The 27519-nt window shown below is 40.8% G+C and overlaps 1 protein-coding gene and 1 long non-coding RNA gene across 3 annotated transcripts; one reads left to right on the forward strand and one right to left on the reverse strand.

Annotated features, from left to right (window-relative positions):
- Positions 1 to 8132: 8132 nt before the first annotated feature.
- On the forward strand, positions 8133 to 22194 carry LOC131126329 (one cut domain family member 2-like). 2 transcript variants are annotated; one of them, XM_058068748.2, is made up of 3 exons: positions 8133 to 9201; positions 12514 to 12602; positions 20859 to 21064. In XM_058068748.2, the coding sequence occupies exons 1-3, from the start codon at positions 8136 to 8138 to the stop codon at positions 20955 to 20957; spliced, it is 1254 nt and encodes a 417-aa protein (XP_057924731.2). In that variant the 5' UTR covers positions 8133 to 8135; the 3' UTR covers positions 20958 to 21064. The 2 variants fall into 2 exon arrangements, with proteins under 2 accessions (XP_057924731.2, XP_057924730.2); XM_058068747.2 differs by lacking the exon at positions 12514 to 12602 and having other exon boundaries at positions 20859 to 22194.
- Positions 20666 to 27010, reverse strand: LOC131126331 (uncharacterized). The gene is made up of 4 exons (XR_013627558.1): positions 26917 to 27010; positions 25973 to 26035; positions 25682 to 25781; positions 20666 to 21204 (listed from the first exon to the last, which is right to left on the reverse strand). It is a non-coding gene; the product is annotated as an uncharacterized LOC131126331 (long non-coding RNA).
- Positions 27011 to 27519: the final 509 nt, after the last annotated feature.

Below are 27519 nucleotides of genomic sequence, written 5' to 3' on the forward strand. Positions count from 1 at the left end.
AATTTTTATTTTTCTACACAAAATAAGATGAAAAATAAATAAACAAATCAAGAATAAAGAATATCAATCAATCAGTCATAAATAAATATAATAATAATAAAACGGCAAATAATAAAAACTTAAGAAACCACATACAGTAAAGTCTCGTTATATCGATATTGTCGGGAGTCGGAAAAATATCGATATAACCGGACTGTCGATATATCCGATCCTGCGCCGAACTGCCTTAAAAGTGGGCAATAATGCACTCAACATTGTTCTATAGTATAGAACAATAATGAGCAGCTTAAATCAATCTTTGCTTAAGGATTTCAATAACAAAAAAGAACACGGCAAACGGCTGCTTCCAGTCAACTTTATTTTTCACACTTCCACCACCAGAGCACAGCATACACACCGATTCGTGTGTATAGATTCTATACACACGAGAGAAACCACGAACGCTAGCATGTACATATGAAAAACAGTGATTATTGCAAGCGATAAAAAGATATCTGAATACAACACAATTAAATACATGTATTTGTACGCTTGTGTCTTCGTTGGAATAGGTGTGTATGCTATGTCAGTTGGTTCTTCGGAACTAATTATATCATAAAAGACTAGAAATTTGCCGGGAAATGAAAATAGTATCGTAATAAGCAGTAATTCGTTATAACCGATATCAATATAACGAGACTTTACTGTATAGTTGGTGGGCAGACAAATTATTTTTTTCAGATTAAAATGAACAAAGCATTATTAGAGCCCTGTAGACATGACAAAACACGACTATAGTCACATTTATACTCTTTTTATTTACAACATATTGCGCAACTGCAGGGTCTTGAGACACATGCTAACTCGCAAACTAGAGAGCTAGCGACCTAAACGGTAGCCTTCAAGTTATTTCCTTTAAAATTAAATAGCCAAAAACTTACCACTTCCACACGGATAGGGAGGATAACTATTAACAGTTATTTAACCTTTAACATGAACATTAATCAAACGTAATAATTTTTTCTGGGTACATGATACCATACAGCATCCATATCAAACTTGCGCGGGCCGCACTAACATTCAACTTTCATATCAAGGCGGGGGCCTTAAACTAGTGTGCTGCGGGCCACATTTGGCCGCGTGTTTGAGACCCCTGCACTAAGGTGAGCACGAGCACGGAGTCAGTCTCATAATGGCTACTGAAGAAATCATTAGTGTCTAAGTATTTTGTCAACTTTTGTCAGCAACAACAACCAACATGGTGTATCAATTCAAATGAGTAACCCCCGGCCTCACGCTGCATCTGTCACGGCTGCGGTCCTGACCCAATCTGTCTTGCCGCAAAGTGCCATTCACACCTACTCCGACAGATGTTCATGCAATAACTAGCCATGTTGTTCCTGTTTAATATGCACTTTTCTGACCGTTTCTTGGTTTGGTTCATCTTACTTTCAGTGTCACTAAGCAAATAAAGGTACTGTTGTTGTATTAGCTGTCCTTTAAAAAAAACAACAACAAAAAAAACAACAACAATATTTTACGATGAAATGACTATGAGCAAAATGGACTATATGAAAATCTTCCCGAGAAGACATCCCTAGTGTGAACCCCACCTGATGTGGCCAAAGACTTCCGGCAGCAATAAAAATGATGAGTTGTTCAATAACCATTCCCTCCTCTATTATCCTGACATCCGTCCTTTGGGCTCTTGTGATATTTTCCGGGGTCATATGACCTTTCACCTTTCATTGCTCCCATATGAGCTCACCCCGTGTGCACACAATTACACGAGTGGGGAACAAACGACATCCTCACTGACACACAACATCATAGGACCGCCACAGATATTTGCATAGTAAAATGATATCTAAATGTAGTTTTTATACAAATTATTGTTTTTCATTTTGAATCCCACCTTGCCTGCTTGCATGTGTGTTGGATTTTTTAATTAGTTGATTGTAATAAATAACATAATCTGAATTATATGTTCAGTGTTAATTATATTTTAAAGATATTAGAATGTTATATGTTATATTATAAAGTTTTATAATATATATAACATACAGGAAGTGCTGAATATTACATACACTGAAGGGTACTTGTCTTGTTTCTTGTCTTGTTCTTTCAGTCTGTTCGAGGTGTTACTTTTTCAGATTCCTAAATTCTTTAATGCTGATGTCTAAATTTGTTCATGCAAGGAAGACAAACATTTTCTGGTGTTGTGTTTTTTTCTTATTTTTTCAATGCTGGATGCATGGTGTCCATTAGCGCGTATAGGTCAGTATCTGTTTTGTAGAAATGCTTTGTGTATCTTTGTGAATCTGGATAAAAGTGCAGAATTTGAAAACAATAGAACTGTGTCTGACAATGACTGCTATCCCTCGGCCAGGCGAGGTTGCCCCATGTACGGCTTCTCCTGAGCTCCACTGCACCAGCGGTGCTAGGTTACCACTCTCAGTTCATACACGGTAAGTCAGGGGTCTCCAGCCAGTAGATCATGAGTGCTAAGTATGTCCTAAACACTTTTCAATTAGCTCTCCAAAGACTTTATTCATTTATTATCAACTCCTATACCCACTATATTAGAAAGTGGTGTTTGTTGGTGGAAGCACGTTGGACATGTGACCAATTACAGCGGATTGGGAGTGCCTGGAGGTGGACCGTGGGCGGAATTAATTTTAATTGAAACATACCGTTTTGGAGGGAAGCACAAATCCAAGGAAATACAGTTGGAATAGGTGCAGATTCTGCAAAATCTAGAAAATTTTCTGTGCTGGTAATTGTGTGTAGCTGCTCTATAGGAGTCCTCAACTCAATACAAAGGGTCAAAAAATGAGCATAATAGGTCCCCTTCAATTGGGCAAAAATGGGCATATTTCAGACATACTGTAGTTAATGGTCAGTAATCATGATTAATTTATTTAAAAACTATGATTAATCTGATTAAAATGTTTAATCACGTGACAGCCTTAAATATTTCTTAACAGGTTTTCTTTGGCAGAGGTCTACATGCTAATCGTTGGCACCCTTCTCTGAAAGAAGAAAAATATTTTTTGTATGTAAACATCAAACATCAAGAAATTCTGATTTTAGAAGTATTTTTTACTGTATGTATTACAGTGTATATATTGTAATTGTCCATAGGTATGAATGTGGGTGTGAATGGTTGTTTGTCTATATGTGCCCTGTGATTGGCTGGCGACCAGTCTAGGGTGTACCCCGCCTCTCGCCCGAAGACAGCTGGGATTGGCTCCAGCACCCCCACGACCCTTGAAAAGCAGCAGAAAATGAATGAATGAATGAATGAATTTTTTACTGTATGTATTACTTTTGTCAGGTTAGTTATTTCAGAGACCATTGTTGGTTTTTCTTTCTTTTAACAAAGAGTACCAACTATTTAGTCCTCATGTGTAGGCCAATATGGCCGTTGCTATACAATCAATTGGGGCCCAATACTTTTGATTAGAAGTATATGTACTCTTTGCTTGTACTTCACCTTTTTCTAAAAGACTTATTGCTAAACATTTGAAAAGTCCTCGAGGTTGCCTATCGAGTGAGGCTCGCTTCAGTGAATATTTCAGCCTACAGGAATTCATGGAAGTAATGGTCTGCTAAGTAACTTCACTGCATTCAACTCAATAGTTTCTCCAAAGATTTTTGAGGCCATTGTTGTGGAGGAAAAAAATGGCTTGCGTCCGCTTAGTTACGACTGGAACATTTGGAACATTATGCGTATACAGAGGTGTGTGTGTGGTGTGTGTGTGTGTGTAAGTGGTCCAGTAAGCTCTCCAGATTTTCCAGCTCTCCTGCAATCTAATGGGTTATTTGTCATCCACAGAGTAAAGGATTTTTAAAAGTCAAGCCAGGCCCTGACTCCCTCCCTATCCTTGCTCGCACCCCCACCCTCTCGTTCCCACTACCCCCCTGACACATGCAATGGGAGATCGATGGCTTATTGATCAACTCTCTCTATCGCCAACCCACCAGACTAATCACCTTAACACCAGCACAGCTCTCTCTCTCTCTCTCTCTCATTCGCTTTCCCTGTTGCTCACACATAGAAGTCGCATTTGGACATACAGAACTTTGAAACTAACCCGATGTTAAATGCATACCTTTTTGTCTCCTTTAAGACCCATCAATAGTTGGCAAAGAGAGTCTAATGTGGCCCAGTGTCTGATAAAACAAGCATATTTAAACCTGGCAAGGGCTGTTCATCTATTTCTCATTTCTCTCACTTCTCCTCTTCTTGCTCTCTGTCTTCATCGTTCTCTGTCTGTCTTTGTTATAGGCTCAAATCAATGTTGTGTTTAAAATGGCTAGATTTCTCACAATTTCACAGCCATCCATCTATTGTGTATGTGGATATATACTATTAAGTGCAGCATTAAGCACTGATGATGAAGAATAAATATGTGTTTTTGCACCACATGGTGAAAATACAGCGTGACAAAATCTGGTGGAAAAAAAGGCACACATATATGAAATATTCTAAGATATTTGCTCTAAAAAAAAACTCTTTCAAAGTACAAATTGGTGTATGCGTTGCATGTTGCAAAGCCAATTTTGATGTGAAGCAATCATGTCCAATGCGTCCCTTCTGGCTCTCTAGCAGCCTATATGCCTCATCTGTTGCATTGCCTCTCTGTATGTGCAAGATAAGAGTTCCCCTACCAAGGCTTTACCTGCTCCGAGTGCTGAAATTAAATGAGCACATAATCCCTAGAGTCGAATCAAAGCAGCCTCTGACCTTTGGATATGAAATGTTTTAAGATGATGTTATGTGCTTTTGATTGAGTGGCTAAAGTGTGGAAATAGCCAATAAAACAGTGTTTAGTACAGAGAGGGCTGAAGATGATCAAAATAGTTTTATGAAATGTTGTTTAAGCGTCACATTATACCGCCGTGTACAGTTTAATTAACTGCAGAGGCAATATTGCTCTGCCATACTTAAACACACACACACACACACACACCAGAGCGCAGGGAAATTGATTGACGATTCTGTCTTAGTACATCTTTTCATCTGTTACTTAGCAACCGTGCCTGAGAGGATACGGGAGAAGTTTTATTCCCGCGCATGTTCAGTTGATAAATAGAATGTGATTCATGAAAATGTCATTTGGTGTCCAAATACAGAAATACAAAATGAAAAGTAAATATCTGAGACAACTGACCTTTGAAGTTTGAACCTGAATAATGGTGGATTGTAATCATGTTTTGGGGATGTGCCATCTGACCTGAAAGCGTAACTAAAAAGCAAACCAAAAAACAGCCAGAATTTAGTAGTAATAATTTTCCTGTGATGACACACACAAGTTACATGTTTGACTTATATGCATATGTTCTCGGACATGACATGTTGACTTTCACTGAATGTAAATATTGGCCAAATGACATGCATTCTGGGTTCTATTTTGAAGAGCACGTACACAAAAAACAACAGTGTATTCTCCCCTTTTGTGGGCCTGGTTTCAAATGCATCGCACCCTGAATTTTGCACATTAATTACACAATATCTGTAATATTTTCATAAATTTTGTTTGTGTTTATATTTAGTTTTGTATTTCCACACACACTAGTGAACAATTAAATTATTTTAAACTATGTAATTACAGTATTGTATTTTTCAGTTTGATTCATTTTATTTTAACCCTGATTTATGAATTACTTTAAAGCATTTTTTTAAACCAGACTATGAGACTGGGTTTGTGCATTGACGAGGTAAACTTTGCGAGTTACAGCATCACTGCATTTCTATCTGTTGTAAATAAGCTCTATTTTTTGATGGTCAATACTGTTCTCTGCACCATTTCACACTTAATACATGTGTATCTAAATTCAATACGTTTGTTCTGCTATAACTTTACCTCAAAGATGAACAACTTCAGTATACATTTAAGGGAAATGGCTACACATGTATTTAAATGAACAAAAATAGTTAAAGGAAGAAATAATCAGCATTGTGTTTGCCTTACCATTGTGGACTTCGGGTGATATTCCTATCAGCTCCATCACATCGACGAAGCCAAACTGCATGCAGGCCAAGAAGAGTATCAATATTAACCTTATTGGAAAAGATGAGATGCCATAAGTCATTTCTGTTCGATATACAATAAAACAAGACGTGCGACATTTATTTTATTTCTGGTGTCACTCCTTCGCACAGGTCAAAAGAATAACCACAAAAAAAAAAAAAAAAAAACTCGACCTCGCACGAACGTTTCAGTATTTAGGGCAGCACGCCAAGTGAGCCTGAAGTGATCGATGATCGATACATCGAACTTTGCAATCAATTTCGGAACTAAGGAACAAACAGCTTAACCACGGAGCTTTATCATATCCGAGAATAACACAGGGCGTGTTTGTGCCTGTCTTTGTGAGGGTCTAATTAAATATCAAGCACGAAAAAGAAAAAGAAAGTAAGGCTTATTCTGTATGAGGCCTTCAGGCGCTCCAACATTATTTATTTCATGCTTGCCGCCTTCTTTATAATAGCAACTCATTTAGTATGATATAAGTCCTGTGAATATTTATCAAATCAAATATAGTAATTTACATACAATGAATAGAGATATATAAAAGTACATATATTTAGTTAATTGTTTGGATAACCATCACAATTAAACACAATTGTAAAAATGCATTCATTTTCAAAAAGTTATATTTCCGTCAGATGTATATTTGGAATATTCTTGGAGAATCTAAATAAACTTAAATACGCATCGAAGTATTTTCAAAGCTATTCGTTAGTGTACACTCAACACACACACACACACACACACACACTTGGCGCGGACAGTATATCGGCCTGGTTGAAGGAAACGAGTGGTCCAAACATCAATCAGCGGTACTGATCTCATTGTGAGCTCCTTTAGTCTTTGTTAGTTACCGCACTGTCTTGATTGCTGAATCCTTTTAAAAAAAAACATTTTTTAACAATTCATTCGAATTCAAATGTCCAACGTCGCGGGATAGAAGGGAAAGTTTATAGTTGATGCACTACATTTGTATTTACAGTTTAAAGGAACGTTGAATAATAAAGTACAATACAGTTGAACTGCTTTGAATGATGTGCGGTTTTACTCTACTTTTATGGTGGTGTTAAATTAATCATGGACGATTTTGTGAATAAAAAAACCCTAATAAAAACCATTTTAGACACGTTTTAGACTTCCAATTTAAATCCAGTTTTATCTATAAAAATCAATGAAAACTTGCTGTGTGTCTAATATGTTGGATTTTGTTCGAGTGCTGTATAGTATCTACAATTATTGCATTTGTGGCCATGATGTTTCAAATAAGAACATGGACTGTTTTTGCATTTATGATCAAAATCTAAATAAAACGATATTCTCCTTGGACTTGGAGAGTGATGTGCAGCTTTACGATCCTAACTTTGTGACCTCTGTCACCCACCGCCCCCCCCCCCAACAACCCCCCAGCCTGCCCGGAGCCTCGTCATTAATCTCTGTCAATCAATATTTCGATCAGCTTTATCACTAAGCGTATAAATGCAAAACCATACAGTCCGTGGGAAAACAAAAAAAAAGTTTATCTACAAAACAACTGCTGTGCACGGAAACAGATAGTGAGCTGAAGTATATGGTTGTACTTGCAAATGTATGCGTGAAACCCATGCAAGCAAGTACTCGTTACTGTAACAGTACTTTATGCACTAAATGATCACAACATATGTTAAGACTGAGACAAATCCACCGTGGCAAAATGTATTTCCATCTATCACAGTTAAGAGAAGGGGGGAGCTAAATCTGTGCGCGTACACCCGTTCCGAGCACGCGAATGCGCGTCCACGCCTCCCTGACACGCGTCTGCTCGCCTTGAGCAGGAGCGCCGTTAGACCAGAGATGAGATATAACCACGCACAGAGACGTGCACGCTTAAAGCTGCACGACGCCGGGAGGACGACCGCTTCTCCTGCACCTGCATGCGTGGGAACAACAGAACTTCTCCACGCCGGATTGGGCCGTTCGATGGAACGTTTCGAATCAATGGATTGGCGTTGAAATGCTTTGGTAATTTTATCACTCCAGCAGGGCTCGGAGGTTTAGGGAAGAGTGCGCGTCTCTGAGCGGGAGAGACGAGGGCGAGGGTGGGGAGGGAGGGTAAAGGGGAACGTATATATCCTTCTCGCAATGGAGCTCACCATGGAGAATCTTCACAGCATCTCCTCGCACTCCCAGGTGGGGGACCTCATGAGCTCGCGGCCGTCGCCTTCCCCCAGCTCCACTCCACGGAATCTGGTGTCCCACGCTCCTGGCGCGCGGTCAGCCATGGTCTCCGGTATGACCTCGATCCTGGAGGGCTCCGGCGGGGACTACCGAAGTGATCCGTCAGCGCTGTCCGGACACCTGCACCCGTCCATCAGCATGTGCGAGACCGGGATGAGCCTTAGCAACACGTACACCACACTGGCCCCGCTGCAGCATCTACCTCCGATATCCACCGTGTCGGATAAGTTCCACCATCCGCATTCACACCACCACGCCGCAGCCCACCAGCGACTCTCCTCCGGGAACGTCAGTGGCAGCTTCACGCTAATGCGGGACGATCACCGCGGGCTGGCCCCCATGGGCAATCTATACAATCACTACCCTAAAGAGATGTCCGGCATGGGGCACGGCTCGCTCTCCCCGCTTCCGAGCGGCCTGGGCTCTTTGCACAACCCCCAGCAGCCGCTCTCGTCGTACGGCCCGAGCGCGCACCTATCAGCCGAAGCCAAGATGCTTTCCCCGGTGTCAGGGTTCGAGTCTCACGCCTCCATGCTGTCTCGAAGCGAACAGGAGCACCTGGCGAGGAGTTTAGGTGGCCACGGCCACAGCATGATAACCAACCTGAACGGCATGCACCACCACCCACACGGCCACCTTCACTCTCAGCCCGGCGGCGCCGTGATGCTTGGAGACCGCGAGAGGCACGGCCACGGCAGCGGCCAGGGGGTCGCAGGCTCGGGCATACAGGCGGAGGAAATCAACACAAAGGAAGTGGCTCAGAGGATAACGGCCGAACTGAAGAGATATTCCATCCCGCAGGCCATATTCGCCCAGAGGATCTTGAGCCGGTCACAAGGGACTCTCTCAGACCTGCTCCGAAACCCCAAACCCTGGAGTAAGCTTAAATCCGGTCGGGAGACCTTTAGGAGGATGTGGAAGTGGCTGCAGGAGCCAGAGTTCCAGAGGATGTCTGCCCTGAGGTTGGCGGGTAAGAAACGGTCCCTTCATCACTATTACATCACACAATTGATCCAGACTTTTAAAAGACACTAAACTTGGAGAGGCTGCGCACTTCAGCACCATGGACAGTTCATTCTGCTAAAACAAAGCCAAGGCTGCAGCCTGATTCAAATTGATGACATTATGGAGTCCCAATTAACTCATTTGCACTAGCAGACTGCCTCTCAGTTTTCACCAAAATACTATTTATTCATTTATCATAATAATAATAATAATAATAAACAAAGCTAAATGCACCTTCCTGCACTCTCATTTCCAGACTGTAAACACGGTGGGCTTATGCAGGGCCACCTTTGCGTGGGAGAAAGCTGGGGTGACCCCAGGCTGCCTGATCAATAGACGAGTTCTCACTCTCCCTTTTAAATGTGGCATACGAATCAATACTCGTATTGGAGCTGAAAGACGCAATAACCGCACGCTCTGTGTGACTTTTCATTGAGCAGCCTGTAGTAAAAGCTCTAAAATTAGAACACAAGACAGGTATAGGGTGTACAAAGTGCATGTAGCAATGTGTGAGCTTTTAACACTGCATGGGGGGGGGGGGGGACAGTTCATGAAAAGTACATATTTAAAAATACAGGACTTGTCTTATAATGATGCTAAGACATTTAGCTGTATGGATCTAAATGTTAGTCTTCTCCAATGACAACTTCAATAATAAATACATTAAATGTTAAATTAATGAATACCTCAGTATTATATACAGTGAAAATTGAGCTTTACCTATTATATAGACAGCGAAGATAGAAAGATAGATGAATAGATAGATAAAGAGGGATTAGCAGTCGGTGTTGTGAGCGTCATTAATAGTGTAACTCTGTCCTTTTTGTGTTTGCCGAGCTTTGCACATTGGCGATCAATAGTGCTGTTTCCCAACACCCCTCCTTCTTTCTCTATATTTTCTCCCCCTGCTCTGCAGTATGACAGTAACATCATAAAAACCTGACTTTGCTGGCTAACCTGGCAACAGGCAGTCAGGTGGTTTTAGCTTCGGGAAGTCCGAGCAAAACAAAAGAAATAATGGATCAGATGATGCAGCGCCGACCAAGCCGTTTCCCATCCTCCCTGCACTCATATTAGAGGCATCTTGCCATGCCAATCAAACTTGCCTCCCTTATCAAAGATTCATGTCATTCACAAAGGATGATTCAGGATAAACAAAAGTGGTATAGTGCCTGGTTTATATTGTGAAAGGCAAAACTGTCAGCTGGAATATAAGAACAGTACATGCAAGGCTGTGAGATGCCATTGATTGAATGAAGGCAGCCAGGTCTGCGCTTTGTGTGAACAGCCTGATAGAGGCAGGCTAGTGAAAGGATCAATACCAACCTTAATAATTGATAAGTATGAGGGAGACGGAGGGCCGGGGGAAGAAAGGCATTGCAGAAAGTGACGGTGTAAGCTGCTTGTAACAGCATCTTCTAGGTAAGCAAAGTCAAATCTGTGGTTAACGGCTGAGAGGACCACACTCCATCTAAGGGAGAGAAAAAAAAAGGGTGTGCAAGTGGTTTGGAAGAACACCCAAACATCCTGTGAAATTACATCGTTGTCAGAAACAAACATGGTGTAGATTTACATGCTGGAAAAGATAACTCTGCTGTAATTTGTGACAAAACAGTTTCCGGGGAAGGGGGGGGGGCAGGACAACATGGTTGATATTTGATCACAAAGGAGCATCTTAGCAGACAAAGAGCCTCCAGTTACGAGTGAGTTGTTGTGATGAGTGCTTTCTGCCAATGTCAGCACATCCTGATCGCCATCCAAGGTTGTGATGTCATTTGATTTTTAAAGCTTGCTTTATGGCCTTTGTAATAAGTCCTTATGGAGGCATGCGGTGTATGTGTGTGTGAGTGTTTTCACATGTGTGTGCATGTGTGTGACTGGGTTATAGAGTGTGTCTGCACTATACATTGTTCAGGCTTATCTGACTCGCTCTGAATCGGTATTGATTTCCTCTCTTATGCTCTCTTTGGTGCTCTCCCGCTCTTCTTCCATCCTTCCCTTATTTCCTTCTCCTTATTTTATGTCTGGCTCTGGACCAGCACATCATTCATTTGCCCTGTATGCTTATTTCATCTCCTTTCTCTCTTAACACACGTAATTATCATGTGAGAGTGCAAGGCAGCCCTTTGGAGAGTTACATAGCAAAACAATCCCCTGAACAAATATTTCCAATTATCTTTCATGACACACAGAGTAAATATTTTTCCTGCATGCATTTATGGCCACCGAGGCCACACTGAGATCAATCTCATAATTATGACATAAATTTGATTTGTGTGCACAAATTAATGTGGCTAGGGAATAGAAATATATGCAGGAAATGGCTGCACAGTTAGTTTATAACTCTGCATGGTTTAGAGCTGTCATTTAGATTTATTTCTTATTTCATGACCTCAATCTGGAGCAAGCTCAACACTTATAGTACAGTACATTGTGCTGGTAAAATGTCCGATGAAAGGCTATGACTCTTGCATGTGTCAGTAGTGTACAATGAGTTTATGCTTAAACGTGTAAGTTCAGGTGGTTATTGAGTTAAACATGGTCTAGTATTGTGTTAAGTCATTAAACAGGTGGAAAAAGATTACATTAAATAGAACATTATTGTGTTTTTTGTTGTCTCAATTTGCTTTTTTTAAGACACAGGCAACTTATTGGCCAAAGGTTTATGCGAATATAATTTTTAGTGTTTTATTCAGTTACAATAATTATTTACTTATTTTATTATCGTATTTTGTGTAGTATTTTTGTCTGAAAATTACATTTTATTTTGGTTAAATTTAGTGGAAAAAGTTGTTCATACGTTTTAATTAGGAGTATATATATTTTCGTTTCTTTTGATTTGTTTTTTAAATATTAGCTAACATAGAGGTCTCCGGGGAAGGAAATTGGCTCTTTAAATCTTAATTTGTATTGAAAGAAACGCTAAGTAAAAACGGAGAAGGCATAAAAAACAAAAGCCAATAAGACGACGGTTTTTATAGACTACAAGCCATTGCCGGAACGCCATCAAAAGCTTTCCATCACTTGTCCCGACAAGACAACATGCACTTTGAATTGACAACTAAAGGGAATGTTTCAAATAATCCAACCCTGATCAATCTGGGCCATTTTGCAGGGCCGCTTTGCTTGTGTGCGGACGGGCTGATGATGATGGGAGGGTCCTATTCTACTGCCCGGCAATGAAAGGGGCCTATAATATGATCAATACTATCAATAACCGTACAGCTTGAGAGGTGTGACAAAGAGTGATTGACACAAAACTGTTTCTCGCCTGCAGTAGTCCGTCCAGGGCGGGAGAGGGCCCGTCTCACCGCACACAAAGCCCGATCTCATCCCTCCGCCCAGGCGTCGACTAGCAGCAGCACGGTGCGGTTAGTTCGCCGTCTGCCCCACTCATGTCCCATCCACACACACACACACGCAAACACACCATCAAAAACATACATTCATTATACATTTTCTGCAACTTGACTTTTTACTTTACACTGTTCCATAGTGTTACCACAAATATAGATGCATCTTTTCAGTGAGCTTGATGACTTGAAAATTGTATAACGTGTAAAAAAACGTGGTGCTAATGCATTATTATACTTGTAAAGATATTCAGTTGAGATAACACTCTTATACGTATTTGATTGTGCAGGTGTACCTAATAATGTGCCCATTGAGTGCACACTTAGAAAAAGAGAGCAAGAGTAGTAGTTTTACCAGGGGTGCCCAAAATGAGGCCCGGGGGCACATTGTAAAAATAAAATAAAAAAATGTGCATGTACTCCTCATCCTCATTGATGCCATAAATGTGCAGTATAAATCTTAAATGATGCAGCACAGGAGGAGGCCATGGCTTAATCTTTGGATAAACCACAGAGTCTGAGATAAATGGCTGTTGTTGACATATGAAAACAAGCGGAAGCCACTTGAGACCGTTGAGTGTATAGGCGCTTGTCCCTTCAGAAAGGCCCATTTGATAATGAGGCACCTAAAGATAGCTTGTCTTGTCTCAAGAGAGGCTAGTTTAATGAGAAGCTCCCTCCTTCCACTTCCCTGCGGTCCTATTCATTGCTGCAGAGCGGGCCCCGTTCAGGGGCACCATTTGAAATGGACCTATTGATTATCTGAAATATGTATTGACCCAAGCTCAGGCCTTGTGCTAACCCCTCAGGAGGCTCCATTGTATAGGCTATGTTTGGATTTGAATGGAGAAGCAGAGTGGTGTTGGCATTGCGAAATGGCCGGAAGCCCAAACTTGTTGGAAAACAGGCATTACATATTAAATTATCACTATATTAGCACTAGCCTTCAGTCATTACATTAGGGAGTATTGAGTTTGGTTTGAGATAGCACTTAGAGAGCCGCTAGCAGATTCTGGCATGGCTGGACCTGAACCAATTGAATAAATGTTCCATGAAATGGTTTGAATCAATCAATATGGGGGGCTATCAATCTGAGGGCAAATTAAAACAATTGAGAGGAAAAAAAACACACACAAGGGGAGGTGGTGGAAGAAGCACATAAGATGCAAAGAGCAGTTATGCTTTGCTTGCAGTATAACAAACATGAAAAATGGCCCTCCAAACACATGCACGCTCACTCAGTCATGCATACACATGTGCACGTTCATATTGATCTAACCGCACAGTCAAATCTGTTTACTGTTGTTGTCTAAACCTGCTGTAAAGTCATCAATCATGTGCATGCACCACCTCGACTCTGCAGCCTTTCTTTCCAATCCTCATCCTCTCCTCACTGATTCGTGGCAAAACATCACTTTCTGTGTTACACGCGAGGAGACATTACGTTGTCCGCACGCTTTTTTTGAGACATCCTCTTTGTTCTCCAACTGATAAACAATTTCTTCTCCATCTGTCACAAAGCGCGCTTCCGAGTTCTATAACACGCGCATTCCCGCCACACGCACACGCACACGCACACACACACACCTCGGTCTCGCGGATCGATGGCGATCGATAGGGTGGGGAAGGGAGCCCTGATTACTGGACCACGTGTTCGGGAGAAAACCGCGGAAAATCGATCATTGCAGCTTTTTTAGGGCAGCAGAACAGAACAGACTCCCTCCTCCAGCCTTCACGGCCAGAACCGAGACTCACTGACGGTGCATCCAAGCACGGCGACCCCGCGTCTTTGTCAGCATTTCAGTCCTTTGCACGCTCCTCCGATTCCAACAAGCCACACAAATAGCCGCAATCAAGGGGATTTATCCACGCGTGGTCCCCACCACCCTGTTCACCAACTCAACACCATTTTTAAATTGATGAAAGAGAAAGAAGACAATGCCAGAAGTAGACAGCACCTCCGTTTTTCCCTGTAATTCAACATTTTGGTCATTAAACATTCAAAACCAAACCCAAAGTAGGTCAATAAAGCCATCTGAACCATCTACATCAGGGGTCTCAAACACGCGGCCCGCGAGCCAAATGTGGCCCGCAGGCCACTAGCTTGAGGCCCCCGCCTTGACATGAAAGTTTAATGTTAGTGCGGCCCGCGCAAGTTTGATATGGATGCTGTATGGTATCATGTACCCAGAAAAAATTATTACGTTTGATTAATGTTCATGTTAAAGGTTAAATAACTGTTAATAGTTATCCTCCCTATCCGTGTGGAAGTGGTAAGTTTTTGGCTATTTAAGTTTAAAGGAAATAACTTGAAGGCTACCGTTTAGGTCGCTAGCTCTCTAGTTTGCGAGTTAGCATGTGTCTCAAGACCCTGCAGTTGCGCAATATGTTGTAAATAAAAAAGTATAAATGTGACTATAGTCGTGTTTTGTCATGTCTACAGGGCTCTAATAATGCTTTGTTCATTTTAATCTGAAAAAAATAATTTGTCTACCCACCAACTATATGTGGTTTCTTAAGTTTTTATTATTTGCCGTTTTATTATTATTATTATTATATTTATTTATTACTGATTGATTGCTTTTCTTTGTTCTTGATTTGTTTATTTATTTTTCATCTTATTTTGTGTAGAAAAATAAAAAATAAGATATTTGAGAACAGTGGAATGTTTTATTGGAGCTTTTCTTGTAGAAAATCGGAACCAAAGCACTGAAAAAGTTTGTATATTTTTCTGTTTTTAATTTATGCGTTTTGTTTTTTTTTGGAAAACCTGACGCGGCCCAGCCTTGCCCAGACCCTAGCTCCAGTGGCCCCCAGGTAAATTGAGTTTGAGACCCCTGATCTACATTTTAGCAGTGTCATAAGTGAGACAGTGCATTGGTGTCATATTTAATATTATGTCTGCAGATTAAAACAAAGAGATTCATTCTGATCTGTAATTAATTGGTCTTTCTTAAAATGAAACATCAGGCACGCTGACGTTCACGCATCAACAACACTTCTCTTAGCTGCTTTTCCTAGCTCTTTTCTTGTGTTGGGTCCATGTGCACGAGAACGGAAGAAGATGAGATTTTAATATTATTTTTAAGAAAAGTACGTATGAAAGTATGAAAAAATGATTGTCACCACAAGGTGGATGAATGGTTAGGATGTTGGCCACACAGTCAGGAGATTGGGAATATCTGGATTTGAATATCCACTTATGCATCCCTGTGTGGAGTTTGCATGTTCTCCCCGTGCGTGTGTGGGTTTTCGCCGGCTAGTCCGGTTTCCTCCCACATTCCAAAATGTAGGGTGAGTTTAATTGGTGACTCCAAATTGTCCATAGGTATGTGAGCGCGAATGATTGTTTGTCTATATGTGTCCTGTGATTGGCTGGTGACCAGTCCAGCCCGAAGTCAGCTGGGATAGGTTCCAGCATACCCTTGCAATCCCAATGATAATGTGGATAAGCGGTATAGAAAATGGATAGAGGGATAGCTAGATGGATAGAGTTCTCTTATTGTCATTGCACAATTATTATTGTCAACATTATTTTCAGACCAAATAAAGCACTAATGTTATAATATCACAATGGCAATTATTAGGTCTGTCAAAGTTAACTTATTAATAAGGAATTAATGGAAGAACATGTGCACGTCCTGTTTGACCCTCTGCTCAAAACCATAGTTTGAGGAAAAACAGCTGTGTGGTCATTGATGTGGGGCAAATATTGAGTAGAAAGGGGCAAAAAGTTGTAAGCTTTACAGCCCTGGCAGATGGCTCTCCCCACAAGACAAAAGTTATTTGCATCTATACTGATGCCGTGAGTTGAATTGTCACAAAGTACTAGTTACTTGTTCACAGCAGGTATTTTTCATTGTCATTTATACAGTGGTGCCGTTGCATAGAAGTGTACCAACGAGTGTTTTTTTTAGATGCGAGCCATCACTCTGATTTTTTTTTTGCCAGCTCACTGCTATCTAAAATATGTGTTAGGGACTGCTATAGTCATGAGCAGGCATAGCTGAAGACATCTATCTGGGGGCTTGTGTCAATGTGACCAGGCATGGCTGAAGATGAGAATGGATGTAAATATCATTAGCAGCTTGCTAGCTAGTCACTGGGACATGTTTTCAATGCATCAGTAACACGTACGTACATAAGAGCAATGTCATTTATCTTATTGTATAAAACTGTGACAGGAACACCATTAAATGCCGCTTAAGGACCCACCATCCACCAGTATGAGCCTGGAGTTTGTTTGAGATATATATGCAAATTAGTGCTCAATAGGTTAATCAAATCTTACTTTTATGCATTTCAACATAGTGTAATATGAATGAGTTGAAAAAAAAAACAGAAAAATACAGTGGTGTCAAAAAGTGTTTGCCCCTTTACTAATTGTAAGGGAAAGCCACATTTGTTTACAATCCTTACAATCCATCAGGCACAAGTGATTGGAGTTCCTGAAGAAAGAAATGCATTTTAATCTGCAAATGGCAATTCAACAAAGGCCGGGAAATGAGCATAATAGGTCCCCTTTAAAGTTGTTCTGCAGAAATTAAGGCTGATCAAGCTTTTGCAGTTGGTACAACTAATCCCTACAGGTGTTCCAAGTTCTGGGGTACTTCGTATCTGCATAAAAACGGTGTTCCGAACACACTGTGGCAGTATACCTTTGTGAACATCGGTTGAGCTTTGTACTGGAGAAAGTAATTTGTTTTTACAACAATGACAAGAACAAACAGAATTAACAATGACAATGAAGAGAGACAGACCATCTTAAAAAACACTCCAATTTACTTTAACTTATGCTGAGTAGTGTTTGTATCTTTTCTATGTATATATATATATATATATATATATATATATATATATATATATATATATATATATATGTATATAGATAGAGATTCTGTGTGTGTGTGCACACATATCTACTGTATGGCTGATGCTGATTTTTAAGCGCATACTGGACACGTTTGGACATCGCCTTGGCGATAATGTATCTGTATGTAATGTCCACCTATATTTACATGAGACTTGTGTGGATTAAGAAATGTCGTATTTTAGACGGCAGTATTGTTTAGTAAGTATGTTAATTGAGATGCTCATAGATAGTTGATCTTTGAGATTGTAGCTGCAATCTGTACAAATATTCATGTTTACCTTTTGTTATATATGATGTAATATTGCTGTATATAATGTATACAGTACGTTGATACTGTGTTTATATTTCCATGTACAGTTTTACAGAAAAAAGTACAAATTATGTCACTTAAATACAAGAAAAGACTAACCTTGTGTGTTTATTGGAGGACATTTAGCTGTTAACTGGCTGTTGAGATTTGCACAAAGAAATGCACTGCAAGGGCATTCCTTCCTTTCTTCTATCCATCCATCTTCTTCTGCTGCTTGTCCGGATCCGGGTCATGGGGGCAGCAGTCTCAGTAGAGAAACCCAGACTCAGCCACAGTGATGGAACATTTGTGTCCTCAGACTCTGCTTCTTCTATGTTAGGTATGTCAATGTGATTCAGAGAGACCTGAAAATATTCCCTCCACCGTCCGACTATATCCTCAGTTGAGGTCAGCAGGCCTCCGTCGCCAATGTCAACAGTGTGGACCGGGCACTGATTCCCCTCTCTGAGGCGCTGGACAGTTTGCCATCACCTCTTTGAGGAGGACCGAAAGTGGTGCTCCATGGCCTCACTGAACTCCCACACATATGAGTTTTTGCCATCTAATCCAACTCAACAGCTCGGCCCCTCTCTTCAGCCGCGTGTCCAGAACATGCAGATGCAGGTCTGATGATAGGACTACAAAATCGATTATAGACCTGCGGCCTAGGCTGCCCTGTTTCCAAGTGCACCTGTGGACATCCTTGTGTTCAAACATGGTGTTTGTTATGGACAAACTGTGGTTTGTACAGAAGTCCAGCTGCAGGGGTTCAGATAGAGGAGGCTGCTCCTCCCAATCACGCCCCCTCCAGATCACACTGTCATAGTCAACATGGTCATTGAAGTCTCCCAGTAGAAGTACAAAGTCACCAGTTGGGGTGCTCTCCGGCACCCCTCTGATGGACTGCAAGAAGGCTGGGTACTCTGAACTGCTGTTTGGCGCATATGCAGAATTTATTTTATAATGTTTCGACTGATTATTGTTCAATTTGAGTAATATCACTTGATCAAGCCTCTTGTAACATTCCACAATTTAAAATAAGTCATAAAAGTATGTATACTTTGTTATATATATTGATATCTCGTTTATATCTATATTGAACAATATTCAAAGGCTGCAATATCCGTATCAAGTTGGAAGTGAAAAGGTTGTATCGGGACACGCCAATACACAATCAATGTAATTGCGGTATTTGAGGTGAGATATTTATTTATAAGGATGCAAATGTCTTAATTGGGGCACAGCGTGTCTTGGAGAGTGGTTGCCACTAGTGCAGACATTTGACCTAAAGCCATGTAAACCCTACTCTTGCACACTGACATGAATCAGTGTCTTTAAGCACAAAATAGTCTTACTCTGAATTAATTTTCACTTCTTTGATATTCATTCATTCATTCATTCATTTTCTACCACTTATCCTCACAAGGGTCGTGGGGGTGTTGGAGCCTATCCCAGCTGTCTTCAGGCGAGAGGCGTTGGTACACCCTGGACTGGTCGCCAGCCAATCACAGGGCACATATAGACAGACAACCATTCACACTCACATTCATACCTATGGATAATTTGGAGTCTGCAATTAACCTAGTATGTTTTTGGAATGTGGGAGGAAACCGGAGTACCCGGAGGAAACCCACGCATGCATGGGGAGAACATGCAAACTCCACACAGAGATGCCCAAGGGTGGAATCTAACTTGGGGCTTCTACTTGTGTGGCCTGCACGCTAACCACTCAGGTGTGAATTTAATTAGATTTAATGTCGTCAATGTTATTTAATCACAGGGCTTAAAGTAAAAAAAAAATCCTGGGCCTGAACCCCCCCCACCCCACCCCCCAAAAAAAAAAATGTATATATACAGCCTTAACGTTAGCGAGCTAATGCTAACAGAGGCAACAGAGGCAACGCCCAACCGCAGAAGTAAATAGCAACTAAATGCAACGGCCAACGGAAATATCTCCCAGTCAAACTCCTCTATTACTGATAGTTGAAAACTAGCATATGAAACCCGGTTGAGGTAAAAAAAAAGCCAAAGTCCGGATGCAACTAAGTTCAGCCTCCTGCTCCACCGCAGCGAATTGTGAGGGGACGGCAGACTGCTCTGTCTCCATCCCCGACTGCTGAACACCAGTCACTCATTGGCTGATCCGGGCATGCACTGCGGTCTCACGAAGAAACGCATCTTTCTGATATGTTTTAATTGTTCCCGAATACAAACATTTTAAAAGTATTTGTTAGAATTATCTATTTGTAAAAAAGTCATTATTCGTGCGGTTCTGAATACCGTATTCGGGTTCGGCTACACCCCTGTAGCATACACTAGCTTCTTGGAGTATAGGACACAAAAACATACACCTTTACCCGCGTTGTCTTGAACTCAGCATAATTGCAACATTGGACAGTAGCAGTTTGGGGAGGAGGGGCTTGGCAATACCTGCATTCAGAGCCCTACCGCATGGCGACAATGAGTTTGTGTTTGTCTGGGTCTGGCAGATTCTTTTTTTTTTTTTTTCGTTGGTCATATTGAAACGCCGGAGATCCGGCATAGATAATACTTTAAGCCCTGTAATCATTATATGCATACATTTACGAATTCTTACTTATGTGTTCATATAACGCACACAGAACAATGAACAACTTCCTGTTTGCTATCTTTTGCACTGTACTGTAAATCGGACAGTTAGGCTTTAGACACCAATGTAGTCACGCTGTTGTTAATTTGCATTCACGTACCCCCATGACAATTTGTGCACCCCTGGGTGTATGTGTACCCCACTTTGGGCACCTTGGCGCAAGAGTATTTGAAGAAATTAGGTAGTTACAGTTTTTTAAATGTTGGGTTGCACAAGAAAATATGAATAAGTGAGACAAACTCAAGGTGACTGTAAAACATGGTTATTGGAACTTAGGTAAGATTTTAGTGTTATATTGAAATGCAACATAAGCAGTATCATGCATACTAAACAAATGCCCATATTTTGTTTTTGTTGTCACATGACTTTCCTTTAACATTTCCTGTGTTGTGTCCTTGTACATGTTGTTCATTTGTAAAAACTGAATTTGAGAGGGGCTAAAATGCTTTCCCTCCTTCCTCACCCTTCCTGTCTCCAGCATGTAAACGTAAGGAAGAGGACCGAGGACGGGAGCGCAACCAGGTGCCAAAGAAGCAGCGACTGGTCTTCACAGACCTGCAGCGTCGTACCTTGGTAGCCATCTTCAGAGAGAACCGCAGGCCCTCCAAGGAGATGCAGCTCACCATCTCCCATCAGCTGGGCCTGGAGCTCTCCACCGTCTCCAACTTCTTCATGAACTCACGCCGCCGCTGTCCGGACCGTTGGGACGTGGAGGAGCACGGTCACGGGGTACATGGCCATGAGCACACTTCTCACAGACATGGCAATGCCAACTCCTCTCCCATCCACCCTGGTACCTCCTCGGTCGCCACTTTCTCCAAGGCCTGAGGGAGAGATGAGAGGTTGAACACATTCATGGAAGACGGAGGGGTTGTTTTTCATGAAAGCAGTGAGCTACAGAGTGTGTAGTTGTTTGCTTTAGATCTTATTCATCTGCTCAAAGTGCTTGCGACATATGCAGATGAATCAGATTATTTCTTTCAAACTGAATGTTAATATCAGGGGTCAACTGTTCATACCAAAGATACCGTAGCTTGAAGCAAGTTGCTGTGTGGCTCACACCAAACCACATTGTGGGTCTCTGTTGAGTAAAGAGGATAATAATCAAAGCCAAAGCCTTGAGGAGGAAGGAGTTATTTTCATTTAGGTTTGGTGCTGGTTTGCTTGTTTTCAGGGTGTAAAAAAACCCAAATAGCCACAAGATGTTTTTCACAATCAGACAGCAGATGTGCCTGCTGGGCCACAAATCACCACAACTAATCATTTCACTAACACACAATGAAAAGTGTGAGTCAAGTGGTCCCTTGACCTGTGAACCACATGGCTCCTCAATACCTTCACCATTGCATGTGTGTGTATCGTGTGTGCATGCGTGCAACACTTCACATACTAGCTGAATGTAATGAGTCGGCCGGCAATAACACTGCCACCTGCTGTCTATTTAAACCACATCTTCTCGCATGTTAGTGTCCAGTGAGGTCAGAGCTCCTATCTTGTGCGAGCGTCGCACAGAAACACAGTAAACACAAACCAAAGCGCTGACTTAGCATTATGCATGAGTGTCGCTCCGCTAAAACCAAACACACACAACCAAACTACCGTATTCACTCAAATAGTGGCTGCTGGTGTGTTTATGAGGCATTTATCAAGGGAGGAGGAGACACTTTGGCTTCTTACAATAAAACAATATACTGAACGTTTAATCATTTTTTTATACAAAATTAAATAATGTCAATTCATCAAAATAATATATCTTCTTCTTCTTAATTGATTTCAGACATGCATACTATGTTACATTATTCTTTCTCACATATACACTTACAATACAATACACTATATATATATATATATATATATATATATATATATATATATATATATATATATATATATATATATATATATATATATACGTACATACACACACATATATATATACATACATACATATATACACACATATACACAACACCTCATTACTACATATGTCTGAAAAGTACATCTAAAAATATATTAATAGATTTTCAACTTACATATTTTAAATAATCCGTAGCTAAAACAAAAATAATTTCATTCATTGGATTATTTTAATTTGAATTTTGAACATTGAACTTGTATTTCAATTTTACACTAATCAATATCAATTTAAAACATAAATACTTTTTGTTGCACAATATGGACATTTTAAGAAACACAATAAAAATTCCATTTTGTATCACGACTTCCATCAATCATAAGGGGGTCAATCTTGGCCTTTTTATCGATCAGTTTTCTGGACTATGAATTCCAGGTCAATGTTGAAATGTGAGTGCTTTACGGTGGCACACTTTAAGCTCTGCCGTAAACGCCAGCTTTACAGATGCCATGTCTGCTGTGCAGACACTGTATGTCATGACGTCTACCACGACATGGGGTGCATGGTATTGGATGCCATAGTGATAATTACAGCCACTATTTGAGGAAATATGGCAATGACTCCAGCCCATTTGATACGCATTTGAATGTCATTCTCTTATAGAGCACTTATAGGCTCTATTGCTACATGGTTGTTGCCACCTCAGAGGTTATTTTCAGGTTATGTAAAAAGAACAATCAAAAAGGGACTCCATGTGTCATCACCTGCGTGAGGAGCGAGCTCTGCTCTGTTCAAGTGGCCAAAGACAGAGGTCAAATGTCACAATATAGGATCCCGAGTGCCAATGATGTTTGCCTCTTTATGATAATCAGTGAACAGATGCAGCTCGCTCGTTGCCACGTGTCTGGCATGGATCATCACAACCTTCACACCGCAAGCACTACACGGGCATGTCGCCTGTTCCATACCTCAGATTAAAAAAAAAGTTTTCATGTGATCGACACAGTATATAAATGTAAATAACCTTTAATTTAAATGCTCTTTCTCTGTGTCTTATCTATTCTATCTACTTGTGACAGTCCCCGGTGTTGTCTTTCTTTATCCCTTCCCTCCCTAATATTGATGCGGGTAAATCTAGTACCATAGACACATGGTTTCCTCTTTTCATGACTATTGTGCTATGTCGTGCTTGAAACTTAATGTAAAGAAGCACCTTGTTGACAAAATAGTAAAAAAAAGAAAAAAAGAGAGAAGTTAAAGATTAGAAAGAATCAACATGTCATTGACTGATCCTATGCACAGACAAGGAATGGATACCACAAGTGACTGTGCATTTTTGTGAATACAGCGTAGACGGACTATGAGGGACTCTTCCTTGATCGCTGGACTTGTGACACCCATGAATTGGACTGTCATTGCATTCCTCTGCTGATGTATTCATTTTTTGGGTGGGGGGTGCGGGGGGTTACAACGAGTAATGCCTCCTTTTCTGTGTGTGTTTCTTATCCGTACGTGGGCAAAGCCACTAGTTGTGTAGCATCTTCTAGCGGGAGATAATCATACTGGAGAGGAAATGGGAAGATAAAAAGGTCGCAGCAAGGGAGACTCATTCCCATGGCGGCAATGGAAGATCTTAAGCGACATTCTCCCATCTCCAATTGGGCTCGGGTCGCTATGTAGTGCACTATAGAACAGAATCCCTGTTAGAGGTGTCATTTTAGGACTTTTTTTTTAAGTTTGTTAAAAAAAAGATACAGAATGGAGAGGACTGTGATGCAGCCATTAATACCAAAGATACTTCAAGCCTGTTGTGTGCACACTGGACTTGGGACACACACACACACAGAATGAAACACACACACACATTTCCAGAGAGCAGTCATGCTGCATGACAAACACAAGTTTATCATGCAGGAAGAGTTGAGTGCCTTTTTCCTTCAACCAGGAGTTGGACTGCTCTACACACACACACACACACACACACACACACATTTAAGTGAAGGGGGGCACATACTGGGTGAAAAGGGAGCAACTAAAGGGGTGCCACTTTAGTGAGAGCACTTCATATTTATCTGGATATTGCATATTTGGTCTAACAACATGATGTCACTCTCAGTACACACATGCGCACACACTCCTATCAGAGATATTTTTGTGTAATTTGTAATCTGAAAATAGGAGTCTGTGTGCATGTGTGTGTGTCAGATGTAGCCCATTAATAACTGATCCAAAGAGCAGTGATTAGCCTTTTCTTTGGCCCCGCCCATCCAAACCCTCTTCACTGGTCCCTCTGTCCAGAGTAGCAAGCACCGTAAGGCAATTCATGTTGATATACCTCAAATCTCAAAAGCTTGTGTAGCAAACCATTCACATCAATGTTTAGAGAGGACAGTGATGCTACATATAGTTCTTCTTTGAGACCATTTATATTCTTTCTGATAGGATCTCCTGTTTAATGTAAGGCATTTTATGCTTAATTTATTGTTCATATAAGTTTGCACGTCGTCCTATTTGTGAAAAAAACAAACAAATTGGACATAAAGTATGATGAGTTAGGTTATAAAATGAAGAAAATTAGGTGATAAACACGATGGAAAGAACACTATGTTCAGTTCATTTTGTGTTGAAGACTGTCATCTGTGTGTTGAAGTGATTCCCATATTAAAAAAAAGAGAAAGAACCAAACAAAAACACTTCTGTGACTAGGGGTGGGATGAGCAATTCTTTATGCATGGATACTATATATGTACGTGTATTTAAAACGGCAGGATTTAAATGTACCTCCAGGTAGCGGAGAGGGGGAGAGCAACAGAGGAAAAAAAGACTGGGTTCCCAAGTACATTCCTTTTTATGTGATGTTTATGTGTAAATGATGTGTATATGTATACATATAGCGTCAGTCCTGTCTATGTAACCCCTTTTTATGTGTGAGGTCTCCATTTGTTTGTCTGATTTTTTTTTTAATCACGCAAGTACGAGAGTGAGTTTGTGTTGCATGAGTGTCTTTGTTTGTTTCCTGTATTTCAGCTCGCCTGTATTTAATCTCCTGTTCGATTCCATGGGCCAGAGTGTTTGTCTGCTTTAGGAGCTGGCCAGAAGTGTAAACAAACACACGGCCAAGGCTGCTGAAAGGCGCTTTCTTCCAGTGCATCAAAATGGCGTCATTTGTTTTCCCTTCAGACACACCTCAGAGCTGTGGAAGCCCCAGTGTCGATGTTCTCTCCCTCTCCCGCAGCCAATCAATCAATCAGAACCAAGTGTCTTTGTGATGGTAGGAGACAATCAATTTCAAATAGAGCAAAGAGACAAAAAAAAAGACGGAGGGAGAAGAGAGTGATGAAGGAGACAGGAGAGGAGAGATGCAAAGGGAAGAGAAAGGAAGGACGGCTCTCTGAGAGATCTGTTGTGTGTGTGTGTGTGGTCACCTTTGACCCAAGCAGACTGACCTTTTCAGTGGGAGGCTCCCTGGATCCTCTCTGGGGTTACAAAAGGAGCTGGGCTCTGACATGTTAAGCGGACATCTAATCGAAGACCTTGACCAAATGCCTGCACATACACATACAAAGATAAACACACAGAGAGACACGCTTTCTGATCTTCAGCTCTCCTTCACAATTCAGCATGTCATTTCTCTGTCTTTCAACAGTGGAGAAGTTATAACTGCAAACAGTGATACAGCAATGGAAAAAAGTAAAGGGGAATGTGTGTTTAGACTGAAAAAGGAAATAAAGATTCACCCAATTAGCAGACCAGCGTTTCATTGTGCGTGATGGATTCCAAATCACGTACTCTGCCGCCATCTGTTGGCAGAAATATAACACTACAATTTTTGGTATCATTCCGATACCAAGTAAGGGAAAGCCGTATTTGTTTACAATTCCTAAATATGGCACCATTAGGCACAAGTGGTTGGAGTTCCTGATTGCCTAGAAGCAAATCAAACATCTGTCAACGGAATTCACACTGGACTGTTTTGTGAACATGGGCCAGTATGCAGCTGAACTAGGACAAACTTACTAAAGTACAAGGCTTTTCAAACTTACTTGGTCCTGTGGAAGAGTCAGAAGAGCAAGCAGTAAGTAACAATTCATCAGTGTCTTAATTGTGTTTATTTTGTGTAAGTTATGGAGCAAAAGTGGTTGTCTCTATAGCATTATAGAGTGTGCATAAAAGGAGCACGGTTGCTAATTGCCTTTTCCCACCACACCACCCATTAATGGCTTTTTAAACACTGGTAGTGTAATAACCACATTACACTACTAATACTGTAGAAAACGCTAAAATACTAAAGCTACTTACCATTGAGAAATCTATTTTCTTTAGAAGATAAATCGCCGTTTTTTCATCAACTCCTATAAAGTTGGGTTAGCTAGCAACACAACACCGAAAGGAGGGTGACCAACCACAGCGCAGTGGGCGTGGCTGGAGGCGGGGCGTGGGTACAATAAATTCAAACAGATAATTGTGGCGGGAAGCACGAAATCCAAAGAAATACAGCTTGAATAGATGCAGATTCTGAAAGAACTAGAAAGCTTTCTGTGCTGGTTATAGTGTGTAGCTGATCTATGAGTCCACAACTCATTACAAAGGACCGAAAAAGGAGCACAATATGTCCCCTTTAAGGATGATAACAGAAAACACTGAATAACACAAAAGTAGTTAAAACAGAAAAATGGCTTACCCATTGTCATGCCCTCTGGACTTCTTGGCTCCTCGTTTATGTAAACTTCCTTCCAAAATGGAAAACTGTGACCACTACTTTCCTGCATATCTACGAGAGGAAACTAGGCGTACCGTCTGGTAAAACAAACAAACCTAAAGAGTAGTTTTGGCTGTATTAGCAAGAAAAGGTAAGCAGGACACTTCTTAACTTTGTGGTAACGACGTACAAAATTGACTGTTTGGTTTCAGTATAGTGTTTTCAACAGTTATATTCTTTAATCATCTTGTTTTGCGAGTAAAAAAAGCCCAATACTGAATGTGCAATCAGTCGGCACCATATAACATAATATGTGGTGTGACGTCACTAGATTTCTTCATTGAGGTTTGTCGCTTGTGTTGTGGAGAAGCTGCTTTCTCTAAGCAGCACCATCTAGTGTTTGAAACTAAGAAGTACAATATACATGTATTGTATGTGCTCTTGTGTAGAGCATATTTACGGGTATGTAATTTTTATTTTCATCTTAATTAAATTGGAATTTGAGTTTTATATTAATAATGATGACTTTAGACATAACACATTGTAATGAAAATACCAAACACTGGTAGTTTACATAACACTGCA

This window comes from Doryrhamphus excisus, linkage group LG6 (genome assembly GCF_037039965.1).
Source record: "Doryrhamphus excisus strain RoL-2023G ecotype Guam linkage group LG6, RoL_Dexc_Guam_v1.1, whole genome shotgun sequence".
Classification (NCBI taxonomy): Eukaryota; Metazoa; Chordata; class Actinopteri; order Syngnathiformes; family Syngnathidae; genus Doryrhamphus; species Doryrhamphus excisus.